The sequence below is a fragment of the Hippopotamus amphibius genome, chromosome 8 (genome assembly GCF_030028045.1).
Source record: "Hippopotamus amphibius kiboko isolate mHipAmp2 chromosome 8, mHipAmp2.hap2, whole genome shotgun sequence".
In the NCBI taxonomy this organism is placed as follows: Eukaryota; Metazoa; Chordata; class Mammalia; order Artiodactyla; family Hippopotamidae; genus Hippopotamus; species Hippopotamus amphibius.
This window is the reverse complement of record NC_080193.1, coordinates 116,086,646-116,111,848: the sequence shown is the minus strand read 5'-3', so window position 1 is coordinate 116,111,848 and position 25,203 is coordinate 116,086,646. Positions and strand designations below refer to the sequence as shown.

Sequence of the window (25,203 nt, the reverse complement as noted above, 5' to 3'; positions counted from 1 at the left end):
GGTTCTGTGGTTGATGTCTTTACCAGAAGAAGAATCGTTCTAAGGCTGCATGGTTTGGTGGCTAGACTATGGGCTTTGGAGTTTGGGCAACTGGAGTTCAAAATCTGCTCTTCTCAGGTGTGCTTTTGGGCAAACTAAACTTTCTCTGAGATAAAGCTAATGAGACTTACCTTGAAGCATTGTTAAGGATTAGAGTTGATGTATGTGAAATATCTAGAACTTAACAGATACGTACCAATTACTGCTATTATTAGAGATGATTTTTAGTAAATTAAATATTTCAGAAATGTGAATATTCTGTCTTGATTTATATTCTATGGTGGTAAGGATTGAATAAGTAGACAAAAAAGGTAACATGCCAGTTTTACCACTTTCTGGTAACTGAGGCTGGATTTCTTTTCATTGCTTTACTGTGTTTCCTATAAATTGACTCTAAAGAGAATGTGTTTCTGTAGCAAGAAGTATTAAAGCATATTGTGGAATAAAATTACTGTTTTTCTTTTGAAACAACCTAGAAAGAACATTGTCTTTGGAACATTACCTCAAGCAAACAAGCAAAATATATTTGAAAGTCAAAAATCAGAGTGAGGTATTCATCTGTGAGCATCATGTTTTCACTACTGTATTGATTCCTTTTGTTTTGCTGAGAAGACAGATTGGCTCTTAAGAAAGGCTGAATTCAAATGGTAGTTTTTATTATTCTTTTTTTCTCTCCAGAAAAATCTTAACATGAGCTAGAATATTCTCAGCATACAAATGAGCTGCCGAACACTGGCTATGGTCCTTTGGAAAACTTTGTTTTGAAAAGATAGTGTTTCTTCTTTATGGAACAAACAGGAGTTTCGCAGCTCACCTCCTTTCCCTTTTGCTAGCCTTGGCATTGTGCTGGGGAGTAGGATCGTTAAAATGGTGTGTCTTGAAACACTCTCTTTAGAAAAGAATTCTGCAGAGCAAATGAAATTTATTTATTTTTGAGTACATATCTCAGAGGAGTAGTAATTTATGTTTCTCTCTAGTATTGCAGTTACTACCCCACAGCAGAGAAGGGCATTACCATCCTAATGGAGGCAGCTGAGTGATTAACATATTGATTCGATCTGGAAGATTGTGTTCTGTGAAATTCAAGGCCGGTTGAATTCTCAATTGGTATGGCAGTTGCATCTAACCAGTGTAAAATTTACTTAGGTTAACCATATTCACAAGTAAAACAATATTTTAAGGAGTTTTCAATAGAAGATGGGATGAAAGAATGAAATAGAATTATTATAAACTACACATTAAAAGTATTTGGAAATTATTTGCCTTTCTTCTTTCTATAAGTAGGAAGCAGGAGAAAGTCATGAATTGTAAAGGCCAAATAGGATTCTTTGAGAGTCTACTGAAAATTCCTAGTCATGATGATATGGTTGTGTTCAAATTAACGTAATAAACCAGCTGAAGAGTTAGAAAGCTAGTAGGACAAAAAGAAATCAGAGCAAGTAGTTTAGGAATTATTTTTAGTCCACTTTGAATGTACATGGAAACAAAGGATTCAGCCATGTCAGACTGATTTTTTTATTTTTCTCTATACTTCCAGAGCCTAGCCAGTGGCAGGAAGGCATTATCAACCCTGTGTTGGGCTCATAGTAATAGCTTCCTGAATGGTTGGATCAGTGGATGAATGTTTGCTTCTTGATTGGTTAGGTGAAATTGATTGACAGGTGTGGCAAAGGCTAATTAGGCAGCTGTGTCTAAACTGATGGCTGGCTAAATACAAGATGTGATCTCTACTGCTCAGTTCTTAACCTAAAGCAGCTTATGCTGTCCTCTTAGGCTTTGTCATAAGAGAAAGAATTAGAAACACTTAGTTTAGACATAGTTTCTTATCTATAAAGTCCAACAGTTAAAAGTTAAATATGACTTACTGAAATTCTAAGATGGAAAATCGTTCAAACAGTACGACATATTTAACTTTTAACAATCAAATTCAATATAGCAGCTGCAGGTGAACATTTACTATGCAAAGTCTCTTTGACTTTTTGAAGACTAAGGTTTTTGCTCTCAAGATACTTAACATTTAATTGATGGGGAGGGCATAAACACATGTAAATATACTTTAATGTAAGATGCCATAATATGCCCCATTAGAGTTTCAAAGTGCTGTGGGAACCTAAGGGAAGGAGAGACAAACTTTCAATCATTAAGAGACTGATTTCTCAACTGCTTATGGCATAATCACCTGCTTTTTCATCACCACACTTTTAGAGCCTACATTACAGGCTGGAAAGGAATAAGGAGAATGTTTTTTTTTTTTTTGCTGATTGTCTCTCAATAGAAGGCTAGCTGGTAGAAGCAGGAAATGGAAACTAAGATTTTGGTTTGTATTTTTATATTTACTCACCTATTCACTGTAGGGATGAATTTTCCTACTTCTGTTTTTATTTTTAAAAATTTCATCTTAATTATAAAAGATTCCAAACAGATATAAATATAGTCTATATAGTGTCATCACTGAAATTAATCAATATTAGTTTTTTGCTCTATTTGTTTCAGATTTCTCTATCCTTTTTTTAAGAAGTAAAAATTAAAGATAGAATCAAGCCCCACTCTCATCCCCTTTCCCTCATCATCCAGAATTAATTCCTATCCTGAAACTGGTGTTAATCTTTCCGTTTCAAAAACTGTAAGAGATGTGCATATGTATTATACATATGCTTTAGCAGTTTGATTTTTTTCACTCAATATCATGTTTGCGGAACTTTCATTGTTGATACATTAACATCTCATTAATTCAGTTTAATTGCTACATACTATTCCATTGTATAAAAAAGCCACATTGATAGGCAGTCAGATTTTATCTAGTGTTTTTTCAGTTTTCAAAAAGCTTCAAGAAATTTGAGAAAATTTTAAAAGCACGTATAGTTTTTAGTTCAGTATGTACAGTCATCTGTATTTGGTGCATATTTAACTGTGTATTCTGTTCTCTTTATCAATGAAGTAATGCTGCTTTCAGAGCATTCAAAATGAAAGCAATTCATAAGAAAAATGATTCATGTCATACCTAGTATTAGTGTGAAGGATGTGGTGCTAGGCTTGGAAGGGTGTTAGCAAAATTCTTTTTTAATGTGGTAAATATTGCTTTCGATATTTGTTTAGGCCTGAAACAGTATGCTTTGTGTCAAAGGATGAGACCACCATTCGATTTATGAAACAAAAACAAAATGCTGAATTTGCTGTATACTGGAGATAGGGAGAACTATGTTGGTCAGGCACAGTTTTTCTCAGCCTAGCAGGAAACTGACCTTCCATGGAGTTTTTGAGGAAGCGTTGACTTTTGGGATTGGTGGACTTTCGGAGGTGGTGGTGGGATGACCCTGGCAGTGGTAGCTGGCTTCTCAGGTGAGGCTTTTGCTGTTAGAGTGACAGGGCAGAGGCACCGTCGCTGGAGTGAGTCTGCTCCTGATTGGCTGATGCTCGGGAGTGTTGGTTACTGATTGGTTGCCTTACAGAGGCACGTTCACTGAGGCAACTTGTCAATGATTGATTGGTTAAAGGAGTTTCAAACCAGTTCTGTGGTTCAGAGGCTATAGAACCGTTGTATGTTGATTAAACATGTTTAAAGCCTGTTCTTGTGGCTACATATTGCCATGGTTACAGAACAGTCTGTTTTAGGAGTGTGGGAACTTCTGTTATTCTTGCATGAATAATTTATTTTCAGAGTTGACTGCTTCAGAAATTGGATTATTATATAGCTTCTTCAGAGAAACTTGTATTCAGATTTGAAGGTAGAAGAAAGCAAGGTATCTGGTTCTGTAATAAATTTGCCTCTATATCGATTTTGGCATTGCTTGAGATAGGGAAAAGAATTGTAAATAGGTCCATCTGCCGTTCTAGAATCTTCCATAATGGCTGATGGCACACCAGTGGATGCTTCAGTTTTTCTGCTTGGGAAAGAATGATGTCTTTGAGTAATACAGTCTTCAGTACTTTCTAGCAATGAGACCTTGAGCAGTTTCCTTTTTGAACTGTTTCCTCATTTTTAAATTGAGAAGAGTAATACTTGAAATGGGTTAGCAAGACTTGAGATGAGTTCATGTGTGCAAGATACTTAGAGGACTGTAACTAAGTAGGCAAAAGTGTTGTTATCCATCCCGGTGTTATTGTTTTTTGCTTAGTAAATGTTTGTTGAATACATAAAATTTCTTATTTGAACTGGACTTCCTTTTCTATCCAGTTTATTCCAGGTCAATTAAATGAAAGTTAAAATGTATGATTATATCTTTGCCCCACAGAAATAATGAAAACAATTTTTTTTTCTAATTGGTAACTCACCAGTGTGGATCGTTTATCAAGATTTGCTCTAAGATTTTTTAGTAAATTTAAGTATCCTATTCTATTCTGTATATATATATAATTATGATATATAAGTATATATATAATTTGTTTCATGCAAAAGTATTTTATTGAGGTTATTTAGTTTTTTAGTTTTATAGAAGTAAACAGCCTTTTTTTAAAAAAATATTTCTTTGGCTGCACTGGTTTTTAGTTGTGGCATGGGGATCTTCGTTGCCATGTGCAGGATCTTTAAGAGGATCTAGTCCCCCCTGACCAGGGATCAAACCCTGGCCCCCTGCATTGGGAGCGTGGAGTCCTAACCACTAGACCACCAGAGAAGTCCCTAAACAGCCTTCTTATAAAATTATTAAAGTGAAGAAAAAAAAAATTCCAGAAAGGCCAAATTATAGAAACTAAAATGCATATAAAATATCTACTTATTTTTCTGAGGGAAATCTTGGTAAAGTGAGTGCATTTCTCCAAAAATATCAGGAGGCTTATGTTCAGAAGCTGAGAAAATATTTACAAATATGGAGTAATAATACCAAACACTAGTAATACTCAGGGCCAGGAACTGTTCTAAGCATTCTGTTTATTATTTCATTTAATCCCCTAATAACTTTATGAGGTATGGCTATGACTTAGGTCCTGTTATTCTCATTTCATAGATGAAATTCAGGCACAGATTAGCTGTGTAACTTGCCATAATCACATAAGTAGTAAGAAAGAGAGCTAGGATTGGGACGCTGGCAGTTTGGCTCTTAAAATAGACTGTACAGGCTTCTGGAAAATGACCTGTGTTTATTCACAAAATGAAGACACATTTTTGAAATTATCAGTGATGGTTAAAATAATCATTCTTATTTTTAAAAAATGTGAAGCAGGGAACATGCTGATATCCTTACTGATATTTAGAAACCCTAGTTTATGGGAATCTTTGAACTCAGTGAAATTACATGCAAAATTTTTGTGCATTTTATTCTTTATGGAGTGGTGGTGAAGAGAGATCATAGATTCATCAGATTCTCAAAGGGATTAAAGAATCATTGCTCTGGCATAAAGAGGGGAGACCTTTTCCATGGAGTTGTATCATAGAATCACCAGGCTGGGCAAACTTGGAAAGCTCATTTATGTTTCTTTCCAGGAGGAAGTAGGTGAGTCTGCTATCATGGTGCTTCTGTTTAGTTGCCACTTTCTCTTCAGCCTCCTTCTCCCTTCCATCCTATGCTCTAGGCAGGCTTTCCTGTCTCCTGCAGCCTGCTGGCTGAGGCCTCAACATTTTGGTTCACGCTCCTATCTAGGTCGCTTTCTGGAGGGCTTCTGCCTGTTCAGGTAGAAGAGCTTCCTGGTGTCAACTTACCTTTCAACTCTATCAGGAACCATTCTGGACCCTCCAGTTCTGGGTTGGTGTCCCTCTTCTGGATTTCCCCGGCACTTGACATGTTGAAGCACTCTTGGCTCTTAGTTGAAATGGCCCGTTGATTTGTCTGTGTCTTCTTGCTAGACTTTCCAGTCCACACAGTAGGGAGTGTTGCGATCTTGTTCTGTGTGGGTGACCATCAGTGCCTGTCACCGTCATCAATAACCACTAGGTACTCAGCAAATAATAGTTAAATGAAAAGAATGTTATTTCTGTTTTCCTAGCTGTTGAAGCTCAAAAATCTCATGTAATTATAACTTTCCCTAAGTCTCGATATTGTCAGCTGCCAGATTCTAAATGCTTTGCTTCTGATCCTTCTTTGCTCTGTGTCTGCTCTAATTTTGACTTTTCTTCACTTGATCCTAAACTATTTCAATAGATACCTCCATTTCTCACTATCCAAGTCCATTTTATAAATTGCTCCCAGGGAGGTCTTTTTATACCTCTCTTAAAAGGTCTTGTCACACGCTGCTCAACCTTTCATTACACAGACCGTGGGATGAAATCCAGTCCTCTTCCGTTGTTCCCAGACTTTAAATTTTCTTGCTACAACTGACTGCTTTTCCTTGAATACTGCATTTATTTCCTTTCCCCCTTAACTTCAGTGCTCTTTCTCATGCTAGTCCTTCTTCCTGATGTGTATTTACCTCGTCTGCATTTAAAATTTAGCTACTCTTTCGAGTTTAGCCTCAGTTAATCCCTACTTGAAGATGTCTCACATTCTCTCAGAATTCATATTTCCCTTTTCTGCATACCTATAATACTTTGTTCATATCATTTTTTGTATGCCTTTCCTGCTAGATTTTGAACTACTTCAGACCTGAAATGAGATACTATTAAATAGTATAACATAAAAACTTAGCGTAGCATAGTTTTTGATCCAAAGATGGTGTTGAATAAATAGAAGTTATGATATGCACGCCACTGCTTCTGGCACTTCACCTGATGCCTGGTCAGTATTCAGTAAATGTTCACTCAAGTGAATTTCATCTGAATTTTTGGAAATATTGTGATGCTACCTATGGACCTTTCTTTCATACAAAATGTATACTGCTTTGTCTTTTAAGATCTTTTGATTTCATGTTTTTTTTTTCACCGAAAAAAATTAGTGAGTGATTGGTTTTGCTTGAAATTTTCAGGCCAGTATGTTATGTCTGTAATACTGTAAGCTGTATCCCATTCAGGCTGTGATAGTCCTGCTGTGGTCATGCTTTGGGCACTGGATGTTCTTCTGACTCCTGAATTTCTATTCGTTGGTCAGTATTCCTTTCAAATATATAATTACACGGAAATTGCTACATTTTACTAAGTTGTCAGAGGAGCATTGGGGAAAATGCAGAGACTCATTCTGTTTAAATCTAACCACTCTCCCTGCAGGTTGGGTCTCATCTGTTTAAATGAAATGCTGACAGTAGGTTTAAGACTCTTTTAAAAAGCCCTGCTGAAGCATGTATCTGGCAGTTTCTAAATAAGTTCCATTTTATTTTTATTGGTTTAAACATACTTTGCATGTAGAAAGAACAAGGAGAGAACAAGGAGAAAGTCTTCTGAAAAAGGGAAAATGGATGCTTTATTAAGTCCTTTCCACTTCATGTTACCATGAATAAAGCCTATAAGTTTACCAATGCCACCCCCAAACAACAAAATAGGTAGTATATGCTGGGCTGTTTGTCAGGCTATTGTTTGTGTATTTAATTTTGTTGGTAACAAGACTCTCTCAACCTATTAAGAGGGTGTGAAGAAAAAAACAAAACAACTAAGAATGTTAGGAATGACAAGTAAAGTAAAAGGAAAATAGAATAAATGATTTCAAAACTTTACTGAATATTTTTCATGGTAACTCCCTGGGAAGACAGGAGCAGTCATATTGATATATAGACTACAGCAAAATAAAATATGAATACTGCTCTGTTTACACTATAAATTGGTGTCACATTCTGGAAAGCAGTTTAATAATACATATCAAGAAGCCTTAAACAGTTTCTACCTTTTGGCCAATTATTTTTCCTCCCAAAGAAATAATTGAAAATTCAGATGGAGATATATGTACATGGATTTTAATTAAAACATTGTTTGCAAATGTGAAAAATTAGAAATGACTAAACATACACTAATGGGAGAATAGTTAAGTGAATAACAGCCCATAGACTGTTCTTCGCTAATTAGATATGGTAATTTTGAAAAATATTTAATAGCATAGATACATGTTCACAATACAGTTTTAACCCAAAACACAGCATATAGCTTTCTTTGTTTTTCTTTTTCTTCCTAGCTATAATGCATGCTCACTGTGGTAAGTCACATCACATGTTATAGTAAGTCAGATGGTATCACCCCATGACCCAATTAATATAGTCAATATTAACAGTTTGGTCAGTTTAACTTTTTACTTTATGCTTACATAAACATATACACAATTATATACTTATATACAATATGCTTTTAATTTTATAAATCTTTTTTTTTCAGTATGCTTTTAAAAGTACCGGATGGAATCCAAGTTATTTCTGAGAAATTGGATTAGGAAATATTTTTTTATTTTTCTGTATTTTCCAAATTATCTATATAGAACATTAAAAAAAAACATTGAGTGAAGCCATACCTGAGTTAACCAGGTATTTTGAATGCAAGGACACAGAGATAAATATTAGAAAATAGCAGATGTCAGTGATTAAAACAAACAAACAGCTAACAATAACTGTTAGTAGATGCAGCCACCAAGGTCAGCTTTTTTTCATGTCAGTATCCTACGTCTGTGATTCTCTGGGGTGCTTTTGTAAGCCGTGGAGTAAATGTGCATGCCCATTTCAAAGATAAGAAGTTTAAATTCTTTTATATTAAAAGAAACAGAACACTTGAAGAGGATGGCTTTTAGGCCATGTTGCTATCCCCTTGGGATATATTTATTTTTTAGGTCAGTGGTTCTAAGCCTTGGCTGTACATTAGAATCATCTGGGACCTTTTGAAAATTTGATTCCCTGGACCCCATCTGCAATGATTCTGACTTAAGTGGACGGGGGTGGGGTCTGGGAATAAAGGGTCCCCGGGTAATTTTGATGTTTTGATGTCTACACAAAATGGATTGAGAACCATTGTCCTGGGCCAAGAGAGTTGCACATATTGGAAAAGGTAACAATAGTAACATATCATGCAAATTGATAATTTTTAGATTTTTTAAGATTTTCATTTAATATTTCATGTATTTGTTTATTCAAGCAGTCACACATTCAGAAAATAATTACGTAGACACATGCATGTTTACAGTTCGAAATGTGGTTTTTTCCAAAGAACAGTTGTTTCCTGGAATGTTCTTACAGGCACTTTTAGAAAGATAGATGCTATGAGTTCATCTGTGACTCATTTCTTGCTTAACATTGTTAACCAGATTAATTCAGTCATACAGTTAGTTCTCTTACATGCACTTTTTTGGTACTACCACTCTTTTTGTTTGACTCTCTCATGTACATATTTGAAGGCAGCCAATTTCTTTATATCTCTCACAGTTACCGGTACAGATCATGTATACTGCAGGTGCATGTGTAGCATAAAATGACTGCTCAAATCCAGACGCTGGTACTTTCTTGGTTCACAGTACTTTTAGTGACTCAGTGATTTTTTTGTGTGTGGCCAGACAGCAACTTCTAACAACTTAATAGTAATTTGAAAAAAATAATACATATTTGCTGATTACCTAATGGGATGTATTTGTCTATTAGACACAGCACAGCTTCTCAGACCTTGGAGTGAGACGTGACACTGCCATCTTCATTTCCTATTCAGCATTGGTTTTCGTGCAGTGTTTACTTTTTAGCTGAAGAGTCACTGAACACTCAACTTCACAAAGATCTCATGTCATTGATTTGAGTATAGAATGTTGAATTATGGACTCTCTGAAATTAGTTTGCTTTCATGAAAATTTAAAATATCTTCTGACACTTTTGAGTTTGTTGTGTCAGCTTTGGTGGCTTCGAGCATACTTTAGATATAGTGGCGCCAAATCTCGGGCTTTTGATGTTTTTCTGTTTTAGGCACGACAGAGGATTTGTCTACTAAGTTTTTGTTGATTCTGTTGTTAGCTTTACATATCCAATTGCTAAGCCTATGTATACATTCTAACAGAGAAGACTAATCATAGTCTTTCTTTATAGCATTAAGATGTGGAACCGCTAAAAATAGATACTTAAAGTACTTGGAGTCAAGGCACTGTACTAAAAAGTACTTTATAGTACCATATTCTTTGATTCCATCATGTTTTTGAAACTTGAATGATCTTACACTGGTAAAGAAAACTTTCCTGCTGCAAGACAGAGAGTAATAGGCTGTTGTGTTGCGTGGGGCTTAGAGATGGTGGTATTCGGGCAGTGCTAGACTGTTCTCTTGGCAGGAGTTGGAGGCTGCTGGCCATCCCAGTTGGTATGGACTGTGACCCTACCTTAAAGCCCATTCTGGAGAAACGTGCTAACGTGGGCTTCAGGAATGAGTTCTTTCTTACTCCAGGTCCCCTGGCTTAGAGTTGTGCAGCTCAAAATAGTAATCATAGTTTACAATTATTTGCTCTTTGGAATATTACATCCTTTCTGGAAACTTGGTGGGGAATATTTTGGGGGGACAGTTTAGGGGGAGCATTTTTAGCTTGGTAAGCTAAATCCTTTTCAGGATATCAATTATATAAATAGCAATAGCTTAACTTGCCTTTTGGTGGGATGACATAGTCCTTTCCAGACTTCATCCATCATTTATACTAAATTATACTAAAGGGACACTTAAGGACATTGAGTCATTAAGTTGCTAAGGAGGCTAGAGTACTCTGTGTTCAATTCAAATAGTTCAAACTTAATTCATCCCCAAGTGAGTATTGTACCCCAGCTAACACATCTAACCTGATTTCCATTGTTACATTCATGAGCAGGAACATTCAGTGATTGCTGGTTCACTAAAGGTCTTCTCTCCTATATACTATGATTAATAGGTTTGAAATACCTAGGGGAAAAATGTTACTATTCACAGATTCCTAATGGATTGTTCCTTTTAAATAGCAATTTATTAAGAAACCTAAGTCTGTGTGAAATAGATTTTGTAACAGCTTTATATTTTTTAATTCTTTAATTATTTTCCCAAATGGGTTTTCTTCCCCTTATAGCAGTCTCTTGTTTTCACCCATATTACTTGTTTCCATTTTTATTGCCAACTTCAATTTTGGTTCCTTGATGATATGCTACAGAGATTTTTCCAATTAATTATTTAGAATTGGGTAATCATTGGTAGAACTTAATCTTCATTTAGTTGCTTTTCTAAGGAGCAGCCACAATGGTTGCCCTAATCTTGTTTTTTAAAGTTCTTTCTCAACATCACAAGAATGAACATATCCGTTGAAGTAGTTATTGAAGGAAGAACTGGTGAAGAATCAAAGAATCTGTACTTTGCTTAAAATACGTAACTTAATGAACATTCTGTGCACGGAAATGGTTGCTTACACATTATATTCTTGTCCCACCTGCCACTGCAAGGCTTATTTACCTCATATCACACATTTGCATCCTGCCTTGCACTTATGAAGTGGTTCTGAGCCAGTAGTCTCATTTCATGATTTTATGGTAAGGAATTCATTCATTAATTCAATCATTCATTCAAAAATAAGGATTGATATTTGAGGATATAGCAATAAAGTGAAAAAAATACCTCATAGAGCTAATATTCAAGTAGGGGAAACAGAAAATGAACATAATAAGTAAATTAAACAGTATGTAAAGATGAAAAAAATAGATTAGGGTGCAAGAAGAGTGATCACACAGCAGGTTTGGTTGCTCAATGCTTGCATGTCTCCAGGGGAGCCTGGAACCATGATTGTTCCTTGGCCAGCTCCTGAGACTAGGCTCTTTGGAAAGTTCTTTGTTACTAATAAATGATGATGATTTATATGCCCAGAGCAAAGGGGTGTACTGTTCCAGCTTGTCAAGACTTCTCTGGATCATTTGGTAAATTTATGATACACACCTGGTATCTATACTGGGGTCCTGTGTTTCAGCTACCATGGCTGGTTATGTAACAGGAATGTGTCTATGTAACCGGTGCCCCCAAGGCAGGTTTGGACCCTAAGGCTCTGTGCAGGGAAGGCCAATCCAGGCACTTTGCATGTGTCCCTGCAGCTCACAGCTAGAGAAGAATTGTGTCTTGTGTGAATTGAGCAGGAGAAGGATTTGGAAGCCTCTGCCTGACCTCGCTGGACTTGGCTGATGCGTTTTTCCTGTTGTTTTCACTCTTTATCCTTTGCTGTTACAAATCTTAGTCGTGAGTATGACCTGCCATTAAGTGGTGCCTTCTGCCTTATCACTGAACTTGAAAGTGGTCTTGGGACCCCTGAAATATAGAGTAAGAAGGACTGGGAGGATAGGACTCATGAGAAGTGTAATTTTGACAAAGACTTTGAGGAGGTGTGAGAATAAGCCATTTGGATATGTGGGGTATTGGGGCGGAGAGAGAATTCTAGGCAGGAGGAAGAGGCTGTGCAAAGACCCGAAGGTGGGAACTTGCCTGGCTCAAGGAAGTGCAAGGGGTTGATGTGGAACAGAAGAGTGAGAATGGAGCGGGAAGGATTAAGCCCAGCGACTCAGTGGGGCACATCACCTCAGGCAAGGACCTTCTTGCAGGAAGGGGATGATATCGGTCAGCGTAAGCTTGCTCGGTGGGTCATTAAATTCCCATCTTTCTTCTAAAGGAGGAATATCTGCTTCTCACGTTTGCTTAGCTCAGTCGTTTCTGTTTTTGGTGGGGACGTCACATATTCTGTTTAACCTCATTGTTCTTTCCTCAGTCTTCAAATTTTTTTGCTGATTTTTCTCAGGAAAAATCTCACTTTTTTCTCTGTCTTTTCATCTGTGTTGCCACTGGGCTGTCAGTTCTTCTGTCACTCCATACCTAGTGCCTTCCTATATAGTGTACCTAATTAATGCATGTTGGGTGAATTTATGAGTGAATGAATAATTGTGATTCTGAGGCAGGATGAAAAATTGAGAGGAAAAGATGAAAGTCAGGATGAGAAATGCCTGTGGAGTGAGCTTGGACAATGTGATTTAGGATTTTGATTTGTTTACTTATCATACTGATTTATTTCCACTGAGGCAAAGGGCCCTTTGGGTAAGCAAGAAGGAGCTGAGTCCAAGGACTAATGGGTCTCTTTCTCATTTGTTCCCTCTTCAGTCGTATGCAATGTGTTTGTTCTTAAGTTATAAGGACTCTTTTTTGTGTTATTCATTTGATTAGTTTTGGTGAATCACGTTCATTTAAGATTCTGGTCCTAATGGAGAAAACGTGCATTTTACTTGCTCCATAACATTTTTCACCTTTGGAGATCGTGTCCTTATTCTGTCTCTATAATTTCTTCATAGATTTGACATTTTCTCGGTGATGAATATGAGTGCGATAAATTTGTTTTTGCTTCAAACAGGCACAAGGTTTTTTTCTCTTAAACTCCAAAGCCAATAAGAATTTTGGATCCAATCTGATGCTTAAGCAATGAAAAGGAGGCTTTTCTAATTTATTGAACTTTTTCTTTATTTCAGCTCCCCTTTGTTCCTTTAAAAGAAGGAGGCTGTGTGTCCATATTTGAAATGCTGTAAAGATTAAACTGTTGAAGCCCTTTCCACACTGCTTTATAGAATGTGGAATAGTATGGTCCTTTCTTTCATAAGCCCCTTTGTTATCCTCTTTTCTAAACTTTCAGCCCTCCTTCCAATTAGATAGGGAAATTATGCTGGTACCCAGGGAGAAAGAATTGTAAAACTACTTCGTTGGTATTGTTTTGTAATAGTGAAAGTAAATTTAATCTTTGCTATGATACAGTTGCTTTATATTTATTTAGCAAGTTTTGCTACTTATATGTTCTCTAGTCAAAATTTCCAAGTTAAATGTTCTTAGAAGGAAGGAAAAGTCGTATTAATTTCCAAAAGGAAAAGGAATCTTAATATCTGTTTTTGTGATTATTGTAATAATGTAAAATATTTCTCAGTGGAAACTATGGGATTAAGCTGAAAATTTCACCAAATACTGGGGCTGGAAAGCTGGCTATAATTTCAAGTGGCTTCTGTGGAAATCCTACAATTATCATTCTTTTCCCAGAGCATGGCCACTTCTGATCTTCTCTTCCTCTCTTCCTTCATTTCCTCTTTTTTTTTTCCCTACTCATCTCATCTTCCCTCCCTTCCTCTCCACCCCTCTTCCATTCATCTAGAATCTACGTGCTAAACCCCTTAGTAAACTCTGGCAAAACACAAGGCTGAGTTTGAAATAGTATTGGCTGTCAAGAAGATTGTTCTCACAGAGAAGATAAATACACAGAAAGTAAAACATTCACCATAATATACTATGTGCCATTAGATGAGTCAGTACGGAAGAAAAGATAAGGGATTAGCGCATTTTTTTTTTTTTTTTTTTTGCAAAAATGATCTTTATTTTCATACAGTGAAATTTAAATGCAAAATGAGGAATATAATTTGGTCAGGAAAATTGGCATTAGGGCAAATTAATTTGAAGAGGGGCGTTTGACCTCAATTTTGAAGGATAGATTGGGATTTTTGGTGGGTAGAGATTAAAATTAAGATTTTTTTTCAGATAGAAGAAAGGAATGATGTACCAGGAGAGAGGGCTAGTCTTGGATAGTGCCAGTAACCCATTTATGTGACGGTATAGAGGAGAGTTCTGCAAACTTTTTTGGTAAAGTGCCAGAGAGCAAATAGTTTCTTTGTAGATCATATGGCCTCTGCTGTTGCAGCAAAAGCAGCCATAGGCAATCCACAAATGAGTACACTGGCAGTGTTCCAATAAAACTTTATTTACAAAAACAGGCTGCAGGTCAGAGTTGGCCTGCAGGCTGTAGTTTGCTAATCCTGATAAGAGAGTGGTTAGTGGGAAATAAGGCTGGAATGGGAGGTGGTGGCCAGATGTCAGCTTTTGAATGCTAGGCTAAAGACTTGGCAGTTGAGATTCTCTTTAGTGAAATCATGATGGTGTCTTTATTAAAGGCTTTAAATACCTTGACATTTAAATGTGGAACCAGATGTTTTTTGTTTACATCCTAAGATAGCTTTTAGCTAGCTCTATGCTAAGATTTCTCTGACTGAATATTTTGTATGAAAATAGTGGGTGGAGAACAAACTAGTCTCTGAATGTCTCCAGTAAAGCTTGATTTGAGTCATAGCATCTTTTGGGTTCTCACCATGAAGTCTCCACTGGAGGACCAAAAAGTCAGATCATGGAAAACAGGAGAGAATGAATGGGCGGACCCTTTGGAGATATGGACTCAAAAGGTCTACATTTTCCCTGTTCAAATAATGATAATGTGAACTGATTCCAAAGTAGATATGAGATCCACATTTTTTGATACTCATTTTTTAAAAACCATTTTATTGAGGCACGATTGACATGTAAAGCCTGTAGATATTTAATGTATATAACTTAATGAGCTCGGGGAAAATATACACCTGTGAAACCATCAAAGCCATAGGCATGTCCATCGTCTCCCAAAGTTTCTTCCCGCCCCTATTATTATTATTATTTTGTGGTAAGAACACTTAAAGTAAGAGCAACCCTCTTAGGAAGTGTTAGCTATATAGTACAGTATTGTTAGTGATAGGCACTGTGCTGTATACTAAATCTCTAGTACTTATTTATCTTACATAACTGAAACTTCGCACCGTTTGACCATCACTTCCTCATTTCTCCCTCCTCTCAGACCCTGGCAGTTACCATTCTAATCTCTGCTTCTGTGATTTTGACTATTTTAGTTTCCACATATATGTGAGATCATACATTACATACATTATTTTCTTCCTGTGTCTGGCTTATTTCACTTAACATAATGTCCTCCAGCTCCATCCATATTGTTGCAAGGGGCAGGATTTCCTTTTTTTTTAAAGGCTGAATAATATCTCATTGTAGGTATCTACCAGTTCTCTTTATCCATTCATCTGCTGATGGACGTTTAGGCTGTTTCCATATCTTTGCTATTGGGAATAATGCTGCAATGAGCATGGTAGTGTAGGCATCTCTCTTTGAGATTGATACTTATAGGAATAGTTACACATGTTGATTCTGAATTTCTACATAATTTCATAGAAGATTGTATTAGGTACTGTAGAAGGTTCTTCCCTTGTCTCTGTTTCAATATGACCTTTTAAAAACTTCCTTTATAGTAATATTAGGTAATTCTGCAGTACTGTGTTTTCATGTTTCCTTAGACTCTTCCTCAAGGTAAGAATGTATCCTATTAATGTTTGTAGCCCCATTACCTAGCTAGTGCAGATCTGGCCCAAATCAGGCAGTCAGTAAATATTTGTTGACTGAATCAATGTAGATAAACATTTCTAATTGTACCCAATCAATTATTTAATTTCACTATATTTTTTTGTGCTTTATTTTTTATAGTTCTCATTTAGGATGCATAAATTTCAAAGTTTTAAAATTTTCATGTTAAAATATTTTATTAAATTTTATCTGTGATCTGTTTATAAAAACTTTATATACCTAGTATATTTTTAGCATATTCCTAGAGAGGAAAAAAGTTGTATATTAGATGAAATTATTATAGATACTTTAAATATAATTGAAAAGAAGTAGGCTAGTTTTTATACTGGAGAAATCTGAAAATAAAGTTTCTCCGTGGATATAGTTGTAACCTACATAATAGTAACGACATAATAAGATGATGTCAGATTCTCTTGAAAAGAAGTGGGGTTGTAATTTCTCAGCCCACCCCACTCCAGATGTCACCAAATAAATAGCTAGCAGTACTTTTTTTTACCCCTTTCTGGACTTTGAGTTACCTGCCCATATCCTATAGCGAAACCATAATACAATGTTGATTCTAATGTGTTTTTTTCAAGAACATATCTTTATACCTACTTAGTAGTCTTTTGAATTTGTGATTCTCACTACTTAACGCTTCTAATCACGTGCTAGATAGTTAAACCTTTGCCAGCAAGCTCAGGATCTTGCTCATGGATGTGTATTTTATTTTTACTTGTTTCTCTCAACATTTAGATTATACGTTTTCTAAGAGTGCAGTTGAAATCCTTTGATACTGAACCGTTTTTAAACCAATGGTGACATATCGAAAAGAAGATTATGTGGGCGAGACATAACGATTATAATTAAGTGACAGAGAAAATAATACGGGCATGGAAAGCTGAAAAATACAATGGAGAAGAGTAGGTAGATTATGGAAACAAAAGCACCTCTGGGTGAAAATCTTATATTTAACCACACAGTCTGCCCAATCTAAATGCCAAAGTGTTTTTGTTGGAGAAGAGAGCTGTAAGGGGGATTATTATGGATATGTATTACTTCTGGCTGCCAGTGCTGTTTGCCTGATCAAATGGTTGACATCACAGAAGTCAGAAGCATCCTAAGTCATGACAGCTAGTTCTTTATAGCTTTTTATTTGGAGGAAAGAGAGTTGTTCGTGTCTCTTTAATTGCTGTAACCAGGCTTTCAGCCAAGATTTTGTTTTTCAGATATTTTTTTTTAATGCTGTTTTTGCTGCTGCTTATGCTGGAGCTAGAAAACCCAGGCTAGGGAGGGGGCGAGCAGCTCAGAGGGTCAGCAAAATGAGCACCCCCTTCTCCGCACTGGTTGGGAGGAAAGAAGTAAAGGTAGTGAATATGGTGGAAACCAAATTCCTAAGGCTTTTCAATGAGGGAGAACGTGGAGTAAAAATACATGGGACGTGGAGTAAAAATGAACCTTTTAATCCTGCCTGTACTCTATCAGCTGCTCAATTTTACCTCCATTTCCTTGCCTTAAAATGGGGGAAGTCTTTCAGGTTTGTATTAGGATGAAATTGGACAACGTGTGTAAAGTTTCTAGCACTGGGCCTGAGGGAGCAGGGTGTGTGTGTGCATGTGTGTGTATTACACAAACACTAGGTTTTTCCCCATTTGAGCTATAGAGAACAGTGCTGGTCAGGCCTACAGTATGTCCTAAATCTATTAGGCAATCTAAAGTACAGATAGAGGGAATCTCCTCAGAGAGAGAGGTTATGATTTTGATAGCCAAGATTTGACCTTTGCAAATTGTTTTTTCTGAATTTGATACTCATTTCTCATCAAATTTATTATATTAACATTACTAGTACATGTGAAAAAAAATCATCTACTCTGGATTAGAAAATATTTTTTGAAAACATTTTATGAATCAAACCCAGCTTCAGAGTGCCAGGAGGTTTTAGGGTGTCTTATTTTGGCAGCTGTACTTTTACAAACAGATGGACTGTGCAGAGTTTTTTATTTTAAATGAATTTAACTTAAGACCTTACTACGCATTGGACTTTGTCTATAAATCCAAAGGCTCTGAAAATTTCTGAAATTAATCTTTGGAGCAAACGAATTAGTAAAGATTCCCTATTAGTCCCATTCCTGAAAATGCTGTTGAAGGAACCACTGTAGGTACATTTGGTTTGAGTAAGACCCATTACCAAATTTTAGTAAGGAAAGTTAGTTCCATTAGCTTCTAGTTATATGCAGTCTCTCTCGTATGGTTTATCATATTCTTGGTATATTATCCTTCCCTCCTTTGCCTTCTCTTCTAAAAGATAGGGCTACCTATTAAATAAAATATTGTATATTTACAGTTGTATCCCATGTCATTTAAAGTACTTGCTTTGGAAGCAAGGGACAGAACCGGACTCTGGCTGCAAGATTAGGGGAGGGATTTTGATATAGCTCACAGATCAGCAGGAGGGGATGTACAGCACAGCTTCTGGAAGGAGAGCGACAGGGAAACACTGGAAAGCACAGAGGGTAGGAGCTTACAGACTCTCTGAGATGATTCAGCTCCAGCAACTGTTAGCCTCTGTGTATCTTTATTCACATTCCGAGTTAGATGCTTTATGCCAGTGGCTCAGTAAATTTTGTCTAGGGGATTAGGGGCAGGTGGCTGGGGGAATTACTTTGAATTGAGCAGCAGCTACGTGTCCTCTACGCATAGTTTTTTGTACTAGGTGGACCTATTCAAGGACATTGGTTTAGAAGCCCATCATGCTATATTTATTACAGCCTTTTATTTTTTTTTGCTCAAGAGTTGTATCTCCCATTTGAGTTTGAAGCCATAGTTTGGCATCAGCCTGTGTGTATGATTACTTTTTTTCTTTTTAATTGATGTTATATAAGAATTTAAGTTCTCAGTGATGATTGCAGTCCTACATTCCTTGAGTTAACGTTAGCAGTGTGACCCCAGGACTCACTGAAACATGCTGTAAAGATGGCTTTGCAGTCGTTCATGGAAGGGACACTTGAAGGCTGACACAACTTCTTAATAACTGAAATTTGAGGCAGTTTGCGTAGCTGCCTGAATGTCTGAATTCTCATTTCTGCGTCAATAAAATGGACTTGATATTACATGTTTTACAAAGGTATATTGAGATTTTTATTATAACATATTAATACATAAAATACTTGGCAACAGGAACGCATTTATTCCTAGCCCTTTTTCATATTTTGATTTTAAATTGTTAGAAACATGATTTAGTTTAGTGTGAAAACATAGTAATGGGATGAATTTATGATATGATGGGGAGATAGTTAAATAATTTGAGGGAAAGTTGGAGATATGGCCCAAGGCTTAGTTGACCTTTTAGTACTGGGAGCTCCTGAATTTTTCTTTTAAAAGTAAGTATAGTAATGACTGCTCACAAATAATTTAACCTCCCACAAGGCCTTCTATTACTAAAAGTGCTAAGAAAGTAGAAGTGTGAATGAACATCAGTTATCTATATTTTGCCTTGCAATCTATTCTCCATGTTTACATGTGAATATATACAAAATTGTGTTGGAAATTAACCATTTTTCAGATATACTAATGGAACCTCATTTTAAGGTGTGACTCTACGGGAGTCATCCCCTCCCCCCCCCAATTCCTCCCATTTCCACGCTCTAAAGTGGGACTAGAGTAGCTTTTAAGGGTATAATCAGACAATCGTAGTGCAGTAGTTTACGATCACAAGCTTTGAGGAGAGACCATCCCAAGTTTGTGTCCAGTTTCTTCCATGGCTGATTTACAAACCTTGCTAACCCGCAGTTACCAATATATAAAATTAAGACAATAGTATCTATCTAATGGGGGTGTTTTGAAGAGAAAATAGAATGACGCACTTAAAAAGTAACACAGTGCCTGGTTCATTAACCCTCAACACATTTTAGTTCTTATTAATTATCACGTATGAGGAAATATATGAAAAGTATGTTTGTGTCTGAATATATAAAGAATTGTGTTTAGATAACATTTAACCTCATTTTTAGATTCTTAAAAGGATCAGGACTATTTTCTAACTTACCAAATGGTACCTTTTCTAGGACTGGGCACTTATTACAGTGGTTCTATTTGTATTTAAAATGTCTTTGTTGTGGTCCAAAAGCAATTTAAAGTCTAGCTTATTTTAACAAAAAATATATAAGGTGTGACAACAGTTTTGTAGCAATATTGCAACTCAGTCAGTGTTGACTAGGATTTTTTTTACCTGATGTGATGTTCTTGCTAAAAATTCTTTTAAAAAAATGGGTTTGTTTACACAAATGGATAGCAGCATAATTGATCCCTGTGAGATGCTTCTTACTGATGTACTCATGTTTGTGAAGTGGTCTCCAATTGTGAAGTAATAATTTTCATTATAATTAAAGATATTAACATTTGATTTGACCAAACACTGTACTGAGCACATTATTTGCATTATTTTATTTTATTAGCTCAAAATAGTTGCTATTCTCCTGACTTTACAGATGAGCAAATAGACCAAGAGGTGAGTAACTTACCCAAAGTCACACATCTAGGGAATGGCAGAGATCGATTTTGACTGGCTGCAGAGCTCATTTATAGTGGATAAGAAGACATCTTTAGCACAGGTGTAGTGATACAGGCTTTGCAAAGGCATTTCCATGTGGTAAAAGTTCTTTTATAGCCAGGCCTTATTATTGGTAAATCCATGAACACATTGTGAAGATCTATATTTCTACTTAAGTAGAAACAACTTTAATTCTTATTTTCTTGAATTTATTATCTTAGTTTTGTGTATATATTTAATGGATTTTTTTTTATATTTTAGAAAAAGCTTTTTTTTTTTTTAACTGAAGTATAGTTGATCTACAATATTAGTTTCAGGTATACAGCATAGTGATTCAGTATTTTTGCAGATTTTGTTCCATTATAGGTTATTACAAGATAATGGCTATAATCCCTTGCACTGTACAATAGATTCTTGTTGCTTACCCATTTTATTTATTTATTTATTTTTTACCCATTTTATATAGAGTAGTTTGTATCTGTTAATCCCATACCCCTAATTTGTGCCTCCCCCTTCTCTCTGGTTACCTTGTTTGTTTTGTCTGTGAGTGTTTGTTTTGCATGTACATCCATTTGTATTATTATTATTTTAAAGTGTACAATTTGATTATTTTTCTTATTAGTAATGTATATATGGCAATCCCAATCTCCCAATTCATCCCACCCCAACCTCCCCGCTTTCCCCACTTGGCGTCCGTATGTCTGTTCTCTACATCTGTGTCTCTATTTCTGCCTTGCAAACCAGTGTATTATTTCTTTTAGATTCCACATATAAGTGATATCATACTATTTCTCTTTCTTTGACTTATTTCACTAAGCATAATATTCTCTAGGTCCAGCTGGGATTTTGTTTGGATATTTTGTAATTTGGGACTAAAACACACCCCCTGTTTTCCAGACAGCAGAACAAAATAAAGGAGCTAGCCAAGCACTAGTGCATTTGGTGAGATGGCATTTTACTCTAGGATCTTTGACTGTATTTTGAATTAGTATTAAATCCATATAACTTGATAATATTAGAAATTAGTGGCATAAAGTAAAAATTATTTTCTTAAAGGCAGAAACTGTCTTTCCATTATTCACTGTTCTCCCTTCTCCCCCTTTTAATTGGCAGAGAAAATGGAGTGATAATACTGTGCCTTATTAATAATAAATTCAAATTTATCCAGTTTTAGGAAGAATAATGAATTTGTTGGAATGTTTAACACCTCTTTCTGTCCACCCAAATGTATGTATTTCCTACATTTTTCAACAGTTTTGTACTGTTGTTCAGTTGTCTTAAATGACATTTTAAAGTATAGAGACATGCTTTCTAGGATCTAACATGCTGCAATTTTCTGTCTTTTTTCTCTTCCAGTGTCTGTATTTATGCTGAAAGTCCAGGTGAATGACATCATCAGTCGTCAGTACCTGAGTCAAGCAGTTGTAGAAGTGTTTGTAAACTACACAAAGACAAATTCCACAGTAACTAGAAACAATGGAGCAGTGTTGATAAGAGTACCCTACAAGTTAGGACTCAGCTTAACCATTATTGCTTACAAAGATGGCTATGTGTTGACACCTCTGCCTTGGAAGACTGGAAGAATGCCAAGTATGCGGTTAAAGTTTTGCCTTTACTAAAATGTTAATGATTTTTTTCTCTTGTTCTGATAAACTGAAAATTAAGACTGTCTATGTGAAGTCCATATAAGGAGGTTAGAAAGGCATGCCAGTTTGAAGAAAACATGAAGGTCTTTTTCCTTCTACAGAGGCTTGAAGGAATCCTGAGCAAGAGCTCTGCTCTGGTACAGAGCTTGTCTGCAGGTGGTGGGGAGGGGCGTGACGTACCCAAAGGATTCGTTAGAAGCAGGATGGGCCAAAGTAGGGTAAAGGGCCAGATGATGAAAGGACATTCACAAAAGATAAGATGAACAGTTTAGACTTACATGATGAATAATAAAGCAGTTCTTGTAGATTCTTGAGCACATGAAAGTAAGTTATTTAGAAACTGAGTTTACAATGTATAAAGAATAGGCCAACAGCAGGGCAAAAATGAATTCAGGGAGCCTAGCTGTGAAGCTGTGGCTGTGTTGGTGGACAGTAACGATAGTCTGCTGTAAGAAAGGAAATGGAGAGGTGAGACTACAAGAGGCATACTGGAGAAAGAATTAGTAATCATTTCTCAATATATACACATATCAAATCATCACATTGTACTCCTTAAACTTACATGATGTTAGATGTCAATTACATCTCAATAAAGCTGGAAAAAGAATTGGTATGATGTAGTATAACTAATTGAATATTGGGGAAAATGGCCATACAAGGTACCAGAATACAAGTCTGATTGATTGGAAGGATGATATGTTAGGTAATCAATCTTTAAAAATTTTTATTGTGGTTCTTGTTGTTAGGTTTTAGATATTTTATTTAGTTTCATATTGGAAACATTTGAATTCTTGAACCTATTTAAATAGAATGAGAAAAAATGAAAAATGAATTAGATAATTGAATGATTCATGTGAAAAAAATTTTAATAAAGTGACTAGAAAATCTGTATAGGGATGTATTTGAGGTGAATTCATGGTCTCAAATGCTCTAAGTTTTTTTTAAAAGACAGAAGTTAAGCACAACTGTTCATTAGAGCAATATGCGATAATATCAACAATTGCCTGAAATGCATAAGTTCACCATTCATGCCTAACCAAGAACAAACTCTTTAAAGACTAGGACCACAAAGATTCCCTTAGATATCTCAAAATCATACTTAACTGTAAAATATTAGAGGTGATCCTATTAAAATAAGAAACTAAACACAGATGTCAATAAAAAAAGGAAATAAGTAATGATCATATAAAGAATATAGCAGAGGGTTGTTTACGCATTTAACTTGGCCATATATATCTGAGGTTAGAGAATATCATTGGTCACCTTGGTACAAGCTACTGTATGAAATTTTAAAAAATTAGTAAAATAGTGATACCCAATCTTCGTTATGTTCCTTTTCTTCCTCCAACATATTTTACATGCATCCTTCCTCTGTTTTGAATTGCTTTTCCTGTCACACAATTTGTTTTTTCCCACATTTTTAGGACCTGCTGGAGCAGAACTATATTTGTCCCAGTTTTCCCCCAACATCTAATAAAATATTCTAATTGTGTTATATTTCACAGTATATTCATCAGTTACACTTTCACTGTTCCCGCAAAGCCAAGCAAATATATGGCTATTTGAAGATACTGTTTTAATTACTGGAAAATTAGCTGGTAAGTATACCCCTTCTTACTTAGCTAGTAAATAAACACTTAAAAGTGACTATATTGTATAACTGTACTTTTTCACCAATGGGTCAGTGTTGATTATAAGGTGGGAAGAACGTTAATTGATCAGGGATGATTAGTATTGCCTACACGTTGATCTGAACTGATTCTTATTTCACTATCAAACTATAGCAGATTTTTTTGTGTAGTGGGAATCATTCTCTCTTTTACCATTTTAGCCACCCCCAGCAGAACATTTGACTTTCAGAATACTGGAAAGAGCTTCTGAACTTCTTTACAAACTACATCTCTAGCTCGGCCGTGGTAGTTGGTGAAACTGGGAAAAGGACTCAGACCCTGGGGCTTTCTAGTTTGCAGGTCACCTTCATTCCTGCCTCTGACATTAACCTTGCTGCCTGTGTGGGAAAGCCCTGAGGCTGGGGAGTTAAGTATCTGCTGGTAGACATGATTTGCCCCACTTGCATATCCCAAGGGCAGGAATACAGGAAGCCTGATTTGGGGTCTGATTCAAGCTGTGTCCTCCAGCTCTGCTTTCCCAACCATAAAGATGATAGTTTCATCCTTACCTCACCTCCTCACCTCCCTTAACTAGTCCTTAGGGGAAATTCCATCATTTTGTGACTGTTGCTGCATATTATTAAAACCTCTGTAAGTGACAATAATTTACTTTGTTTCTTTTGGGAAATTAATGTTTAGAGGTAAAGCATAATAGGAATGACTGGTAAAGGCAGAAAACCTCAAAGTAAAGTCCAATATAAGAGTCATAGTAAAAAGAACTGTTTTTGAAATTCTCTTCATTTTCAGAAGCTATCTTATTTAGTCCTAACGTGTTAAAAAAGAAAACCTAATGCTATCATTTGGAAAAAATTAACCAGGGTTTGATTAATCTTGGAGTAATTTACTGAGACATGCAATAGAATCTCTTACTCTTGCACTGAGTTTGCTGGTCCTTGGCAGGATGGGTGGAACGTAAACAGGAGTTACATGCGTGCAGCGAGAGGCCACATTTTATGCTGCTGGGGCCTTAGTGAAATCAGGTTCTCCGCAGTCCCTCTTCATTTTGTTTGTTTGGTTTTATCTTGACACATTCCTACTCCTTACTGGCCTCTTCAAACCCCGTTACAAATTGTAATTTCTGCTGGGTTATATGAAAAGGATCATGTGCCACTCCTTTGCCACTGTACCAAGCAGTGGTGAGCTCTCATCTCGCTGGGTGGCACTGCCCATGCCACGTGCCTGTCTCTGTGAGAATACTGAACCTTCAGAAATTCCTTTTACTATCTCATCTCCCTAAGAGTTGACTTATTGGTGAGGCCAACCGGGAAAGGGTGGATGTTTCTGATGATATTAAATCTTTCCTTAGAAAGTATACATCCTCACTTC

The 25,203-nt window shown here is 36.2% G+C and overlaps 1 protein-coding gene across 1 annotated transcript in view; it reads left to right on the top strand.

Annotated features, from left to right (window-relative positions):
- The window catches only part of FAM171B (family with sequence similarity 171 member B), a 58,611-nt gene that overhangs the window by 15,982 nt on the left and 17,426 nt on the right, over positions 1-25,203 (top strand). The window contains exons 2-3 of the mRNA XM_057747252.1: positions 21,918-22,151; positions 23,713-23,805. Of these exons, the coding sequence (XP_057603235.1) occupies positions 21,918-22,151; positions 23,713-23,805 (327 nt within the window). The remainder of the gene's footprint in view (positions 1-21,917; positions 22,152-23,712; positions 23,806-25,203) is intronic.